The sequence below is a fragment of the Otolemur garnettii genome, unplaced genomic scaffold, assembly GCF_000181295.1.
Source record: "Otolemur garnettii isolate 467f Iridium unplaced genomic scaffold, OtoGar3 scaffold00043, whole genome shotgun sequence".
NCBI lineage: Eukaryota > Metazoa > Chordata > Mammalia > Primates > Galagidae > Otolemur > Otolemur garnettii.
Window position 1 is genome coordinate 5,799,403 of NW_003852438.1, and position 7,946 is coordinate 5,807,348.

Genomic DNA, 7,946 nt, shown 5'->3' on the forward strand with positions numbered 1-7,946 from the left:
AGAACTAGTCTACTTGTAAATGAACTTAAAATATAGCCAGATCCAAATTGTGGTGACATCTTCAAAGTATTGTGTTAAAAGCAGGAATGAATCATGTGTTCCCTATTTGTCTAATTGTAACACTTTTATTCAGTCTCTTCAACTAAGAATCTTTGCTGGGATGGAAGATTTGGGCCATGAGGTGCCTCAGGGAAGTTCTTGTAACAGAGAATATGGCAAGTGTCTCAGAGAAGAAGCAAGACTGGCCGTGTCCTTGGTCATCTCAAAGCCATGCCGAAGCATTCAGCTATTCTTGGTGTTCATTGGAGGGCATCCGGCTACCCCCACAGCAGCAGCCAGTCAGCAGACGTGAATGTGGAAGCAGAAGGCTGCCTCCTGCCGGCTCTTCCCCTCCTCTTCCTTCTCGTTCCCCTCAGAACCACCACCATTGAAGACTTAGCTTCCCATTATCCAGACGTTTCTCTGAACTCTCTACTGGGCTGCCGAGCCATATGGGTCTGTTCTGCCACTGAGGATTCCTTCAGTGAGGTCCCCCTCCCTAAAGGGTGGGGTAGGGGAGCAGGAGAGGAAAGGTCCTGTTAGGATCCGCAGGCTCCTAGGCAGCCCTGGGCCTCGGTCTGATTGCCTCCCCTGGGGATGCTGGTCACATCCAGAGGCTGTCAGGAGGACTGCTACCAGGAGGACAGCAATCTGGGCACTGGCAGCGCCAACCGTCACAGCCAGGAAGGTGCCTCTGACCCGGCTGTGTCTCCTTCACTCTCAAGCAGCAGCCTGCATAGCTCAGTGAGAACCTTGGATTCTACAAGGGCCCAAAGGGACCTTGGAGTCGTTTAAGACAGGAAATTCAGGGGAAAGTCAGAATGATACGTGAGGATAAGCAGCTTCTGTAGCTCTCACTGGGGATGTAGTAAGAGAAGGAGCTTAGCTTGCTACAGAAGGAATTAGTCCAGGTACCAGGAAGGACTTCCTGGCCTGAAGATTTGTTACAGTGTCTGCTTCCTAGATGTCTGGGAGAGGGCTAATAACAGTTGTTTGTGGGTAGAAGGGGGACACGGTGTTTTTGTTGGCCTTTCTGTGGGACTATGTGACGTCTTGCTGCTGTCTCCAAGGACACACTCTGACTCCATCCCAGGGGTCTGAGCGCTTATGCACTGTCTCCTTAGCTGCCTTAGTAGTGAACCGTCATCAGCTCAATGGACCAAATCACCCTCAGCCGTGTGGTTTCTTCATTACGGTGGACGTCTTTTGGTTGGCAATTGTTCTGGCTCTCAGATTTAAAAAGCCACACTGGGAATTGAACTGTGAAGTGGTGAAATTAATTTTGGCATTTTGTTTAAAACTACATTTATGATTTTTCTCTTCTCCTCTATAATGCAGTGAATGTCAAGGGTTTGGAATCCAGTGCAAGTAGACCCTGCCTTTGTGCACGGAACATGACTAGCTGCCAGCCAGCACCCAGGGAATCTGACCATACTAGTTTTCCATCCTGGAAAGTCTTTGTACAGTGGGAAGTTTCCTTCGTGTGTTTTCCTTTCAAAGGTGAAGAGCTGGCTACATCACTTTATTGAGTTTTGCATTCCTTAAACTTTTAACGTATGTTAACATATTCTAGCCTTACTCTAAAGACCTTTGATGTTGAAGGAATCCTGCATTTCTTTCATATTTCCCTATCTCTTAGGGCCACACTTATTTTAATAGAGATGATTTTCAAAATATTTAACAACTGGTATGGGACAGACACCAACCACTCAGAACGGATGCCTGCTGTAAACAAGCAGTGTGCTGGCTGTACAGTGCCTACTGGCTGAACATCACACTGCTTTCAGATATTAAAATGACATCCCTCTGAACTGTGGGCATTGTCCCTGGTTTATCTGATTTCTGCTCACAAGGCTGACTTACGGAAAGCCCCAGCTTCCTCTTATGTGGTGCAGTCAGGATTGGATATGCTTCTTTGAACTATATGGGCATTAAAATATTTTTGAGCCAAAGCTTCACATTTTATCACTTTAGGATAAATATAATAATTGTATTCATTTACCTACCTAATTTGGAAAATTAAAAGACAGCCTGTCAACGGGAGAAGTCCTCTTGCTGGTTTCGCTGTGTCCCTCTCTGGCAGTCCCCTGGAGCTTGCCTCTCCTTCATCTTCTTTGTTCCTGAGAACATACTCCCTTTCTTGTTCCATCTTGCCCCTCCCACCTTTTCCTGCCATCTTCTGTACAGGGAGCTTGGTGACTATTTTACCTATTTCCTACTCTCAGAACAGCTGTAAGAAATATAACAAAACCAGGTGACAGTATCACTCAGAAAAATGCCTCTTTCAATACACTGAGGTCTTGTGCCATCTTGTGTGTCACAGGCTGCCCGAGGGGAGGAGACCCGCCTTTGTGACCTGTGAAGTGCACTTTTGGGTCCTTCCCAAGCTGGACTTGGAACATTAGCTACTTTGGCAGCTGTTGTCAACCATTTAGGCCATTAGATTTTTCTCGAACACTAGCAGCCTCATTTCCGCTACATCTCGGTGGTAGGAACCATCCCCCCTCTTCTCTTCTTTTTCCCAACTCCCATCAGACACTCAACCTAGTTCTGGCTGCTTCCTTGCTTAGGTCTGTGGCTGGTGACCGTGGTGGCAGAGTTGAGACAAGGCAGCGTTTGGGGCAGGAAACAGAGTGGAGGAGAACAGCAGCAGAGCATGTGTATGTGCGTTTGCATGTCTGGGTGTGGACAAAGGACAGAGGAGTCACAGTTCGCCTGTGTGCACCTAGCTGTGGGGACATCTTAGACTTCTCTGCTAGAATAGCTTGAGGATGAATACAGGCGATTAGTCTACAGAAAAAGGTGTTTAAGCTTGATGTGAAAAAGAAGTGGATTTAGGGATGGAAAGCAAGGCAGATAGTTAGGTGATTTCTGTGTTCATGTTTGCTTGGGCCAGAGGAGTGGTCGACCTCTTTTATGACAAGAGGAGCTTTCAAGAACAGTTTGAGTGTTGACCTGCCAACACCCTGCTAGGTGGGTGGGGTAGAGGTAGGAAGCGAGAAGGCTGGGGATTTGAAGGAGTGATAATAAATGAAATCTTAGTTCTATGGGAACAGAACTGGAGTTTCTAAATAGGTAGGTTACTTCTTGGCCATGACTTTTAGGGACGGATAGGTCTGGAGAGGAGATGAAGACCAGCAGAAATATGCTGTAAAATTTGCCAAATATGTTTGGTTGCATAAAACAGATTGGCTCTTTGTGGTGAGATATTATTTCCAGGATTATTAAGAGACTGGTCTTTACCACATATATATTTACCACATATCATTCCTAGCCCCATATAAGAACTCACCTTTCCAGTAGGGGGTAGTGAATCACATATTTCCAAAAGTCAGTGTGAATAGTTGCTATTTCTCTTCGTTTGAGATGGCATTGGGTTTTAGTTAGTCATAAACATTTAATAAAAACCTTTTTGGTTTAGTATGTCAGGCTTGGTTGATATCTCAGGCTAATAGAGCTATGACCTTCCAAACATCTCTGGTTTGGGAAGTCTGTGGTTTCTGGTCATCTAAAAAAAGACAGTTTCTAGTCCTACTTTATTTTCTACTCACTCAGCTCTCCAGACTTCCCTTTTAGTAGAGGAGTCAGTAATTTTCCCAGAGTCTTCGCTGTTGATTTCAATATCCATGTTCTGAGTCTCCACTTTCCATTGAACCATAGAAGCAGGCCTGACCCCAGGACCCCAGCTTTCTTTTCTACTAGCATCAGAAAAACTACCAGTACATTCTCTCTGTTATCAGCTTTCCTACACTTCTTTTGCAAGAGAGTCTGCACCTCCTCCTAGGACTTTTGAACAGTCATCTTCGCCAGTGTGTTACTGTACCCTCCTCAGAGTCCCCGGTTCCCAAGCCACATCCTAGCAGGACACCCAGAAACCCTGCAGTGAGTGCTCTCAGTCCCTGGTTTCCTTTTGGTTATGTTGGGCCCCCCATTAGGCAGAAATCCTTTAAGCAGACCCTGGACGGCCAAAGGAGACATCATCCATGCTCATCTCCCCTTGACCTTCTCAGCTTTTCCACGCACATTTTACTCCTCCCTTCTCTGCTTTTCCCCAGTCTTTCAAGTTCTCCTTGGAGGGAAAAAGTTCTTGGTCAGAAGGCCTAAAACCACGGCCAGTTGGGGGTGGCAGGAGCTTGAGGAGGTTGGACTTTCTGGGGCTTCCGAGAAAGGGGGCTTCATGGTCATTTTCCTCATCTAGGGTGAGGGACTCAGAACTCTCAAGCCCTCAGGCTCATCCATATTTCAGTGTAAACAGAACAGGACATTTCAGAGCCAAATAGAAGTGATTTTTCTACTAAATCTATCCTTATGGTTCTTGGCACCCTGGGTTCTTCACATAATTATAGAGAATGGGCAGTTGACTCAGTTAACATTTCTTTATCAGAAAGGAGGGTAATTTTCATAACCAAAAGAGATGTAAAGCAACTGTGCTATTGCTTAAGCGTGAAAAGAGGAAGGGAGTGTTATGTGAACCTTTCCAATAGGAAAATTCAGGATGCAGAATGATTCATCAGAGGCATAACTCTTTAAGGAAGTTCTGTGCTCACAGGGGACAGAATGGTTTCTGATCCTTCTGGAGAGGAGAGGAAAGGAATAGCATTTTTTTCTAAACCTAACCCACTTTTAACATTAGAGAATACAGAACTTTTTTTTCTAGTTGATGGCATTAATATTTCCTAAGAGAGCTCCCACCCACGGCACTTTTCTGAGACCAGCCGAAATCGGCAAAGCCTGGCTGGGCTCCCTTCTCCTAACAGGTTTGCTATGACTTCAACACGCCGGTTTTTCACACGTGCAATAATGTTGGGGACTAAAGCACCAAACTGAATGTGCGATTACTCCTTTTGTAAAAGAGGCCGAAATCCTCTTCCTCCTTCTTCCTTTCTGCCATATTTACTCTTCTAGGCTCCTAAGCCTCCCTCATGTGTATCCATGTCTGTCTGATTTGGCTGCCCTTCCAAGCTAATGGTGTCAGGTGGAGAGAAGAGCAACCTTCCCATAGAAGGGGACAACTTGAGGTGCTGGTACATTTCCCTTGTTTTCTATGTTCTTTCTAGTAGGTCTCATGTAGAAATAGAGATATTTTTGTTTTAGAGATTCCAAAGTATATATTTTTAGTGTAAGAAATGTACCCTCTCCACACTCCATGGTGTAGATAGAACTGAGAACAAGTGTGTCATTGTGATAATCCTGTAGCAATTCGTGGTAGAAACAAGACCCCTGTCCCCAACCACTGAGTCTTACCATCTGTGTCTGTGAACCAGGGCAGGTAGTTATGACATTGCATCTCATGGACCTCTGCCTGCCCAGGCTTTTGTGTGTGATTGCCTCAATGGGTGAAAAATAAAGTCTATATAAACTGTACCTGTGATGTTCTTTGAGCTGAACTCAGGGCACCAAGCCAAGCTGACAGTTTCAGAACCTGTGACTGAGAAAGATGAAGACGGGGGACACAGAGGCACGGGGGGCGGCTGCCAAGAGGGCCTTGGAGGGGCGTGTGTACCCCCTGGGTGCACAGCCAGGCAGGAGGCCACAAGAGCCCCTTCCTAGGGGACTGCTCAGGCTTCTGTTGGGGAAACAGGACAGTGAGGAAGCAAAGCCGTCTTTGGAGATACAAACAAGCTGATGGAGCCATTGTTAATATTTAAGGACCCTCTGCTGCCTAGAAATCCAAATGTTATAATATTGCCACTCCGGAGTTGGTTCACCCAGAGGAAGGTGCTCTGTTTCTCTTCCTCTCTGTCCCATTTTGGGAGAGTTAGAGGAAAAGGGAAGAGGGAAGCAATGAAGTAAGAGAGACCAGGGAGGGGTGAAAGGAAAGGGTGAGGGAGAGCCATCAGCAGCGTTGAGTGACAGGAGGGACACCCCTGAAAGCATTCTGAACATAAGGTGCAGTGTGAACATTTACTGAGGGCCAGTGTGGGATGTAATACGAGCTCACTAGCTCTGAGCCTTTTGCTGTCTTTGGCTATTTTTTATCAGTATACACATTACGTCCTTAGTCTCACAGAGAGACATGTTTGTGTTGAGTAGAGTAGGGGATGGCTGCTCTTGTAGCAAATGGCCAGTTCTGATGTGTGGGGGTGCAGGCCCAGGGAGAAGGCATTTATCACTCTCACATTTAGGGTTGTTAAGGATTCTACTCACTGGTACATGCAAAGTGCTTAGAACAGCACCAGGCTTATAGTAATCAATGAACTGGAGGTAAGTGGTCCCTGGGTTTAGTTAATTAAACAGTAATCATATCAGGGCTTGGGGCAGCTTCTCTATAGTTTTGTTTTACACCTCATAGTCACAAGATGACTCCTGAAGCTCCAGGCATCACACCTGGATGACTTCCAAATGTACTCTCCCAGCTCCTCTCTCTCACACATGCACACTCTCTCTCAAGGAAAAAAATCTTTCCCAGAAACTGACCACATACCCACACTAAAATGTGGAGGGGGATGGATGATTATGTTGGTTTGGACCAATTAGGCATCATCATCTGGCGGTGGGTACCTGATAAAAAAAGGTTCAGGTACTTGAATAAAAAAAAGATTCTGCTGGCAAAAAATAAGGCACAAGTTGCAAGTGATTAAATATCCAGAAGTGTCTGCCAGTGGACCCAGGAGAACCTGGACCATGGGGCCTCCAAGGGACCTCAGCAGCAAGAACTTTAGGAGGCTGAGAAACTTCTCTGAAGGTAAGTGTTTCTCCACCCCGGCTGTACCTGAGGAGATTTCTAACCCACTAATGCCCAGGTCCCACTCTATGCAAATTACATAGACTTCTCTAGGGGCTGACTGCTCACCAGGTGATTCTCAGGCGCAGGCAGCGTGGAACAGTGGTGCAGCGCTTTGCCTTTGCCTGGACTCCGCTCTCTCTGCCTGCTTCACTTCCGGCCCTCCACCCATGAGCTCTCCTACATTAGAGCTCTGCTCCAGTGCCAGCTTCTGTTGCCTGGACTGTCACAGCCGTTTAAACACCTCCACATTCTTTCAGCTTCAACCCCCATTGCTCACAGCTTCATTGGCTTCGTATCTCAAAGTCAGATTCTCAAGACTGAGAACGCGATTAGTCTCTGCTCATCATTTCTCAGCAAGCCACACTGTAGGTCCCTGACCAGGTTATGGATCAGGGGTGTTTGGGTCTGGAGTCACGTTTGGGCTTCTGGGAAGAGTGAGGGTCAATTAGTAAAGAATATGGCAGTTGAGGGACGGATGTTCCATCAGTAAGGGTCAGTCTCCCCTAGAAGGAGACAAGGACCAATAATGATGTGGGAAAAAAGAGACCCTGCTTGGATCTTCTGGCCTAAGCCATGGTCTTCCAGTGCAGCCCCTACCTAAACCTTTCACTGGGGATTAGGGAGTGCTGGACTAGTTTTCAGATCATCAGTAACTTGACCATTGATCTTTGGTGTATGGAGGGGAAGAGGAGGGAGTAGGAGGTTCCCAAGCCCCTAGAGCAGTGATTCTCAACCTTTCTAATGCCACAACCTTTTAATACAGTTCCTGCAGGTCGCGAGCTACAGGTTGAGAACCACTGCCCTAGAGGGTGATGACAACTTCTCTATTATCCCCCCGTCCTTAAAGCCCCTCTACTCTCTCAGATTATACAAGGAATTATCATCCCCTGATTTCCCTAATAGCCACAGTGTATAAGCCCTGGTCTTGACTACTCAGGTATAATAGTAGTAAAACAGTTTTCTAGTACCTTTGAGCTATATGATTCTGGCACTAATTTTGAGTCATAAGGGCCTCGCGTCCTGTTCTAACAGTGTTACCATCACTATTGTCATTGTCAAAGGCCTGCCTTGGGCACTTCATAACCAATCAGCAGGGCTACAGGACCTCATCAGGAGCATCACTGTTGGTAGTGGCCACTTTCTGGCATGTGTGCGCACACAAGATAGAGAGACAGAGAGA

At 46.4% G+C, this 7,946-nt stretch overlaps 1 protein-coding gene across 1 annotated transcript in view; it reads left to right on the forward strand.

The window, feature by feature from the left end:
• SLC4A8 (solute carrier family 4 member 8) overlaps positions 1 to 1,009 on the forward strand; it is a 99,935-nt gene extending 98,926 nt beyond the window's left edge. The window contains exon 25 of the mRNA XM_003790391.1: positions 134 to 1,009. Coding sequence (XP_003790439.1) covers positions 134 to 146 — 13 coding nt within the window. The 3' untranslated portion in view covers positions 147 to 1,009. The remainder of the gene's footprint in view (positions 1 to 133) is intronic.
• Positions 1,010 to 7,946: the final 6,937 nt, after the last annotated feature.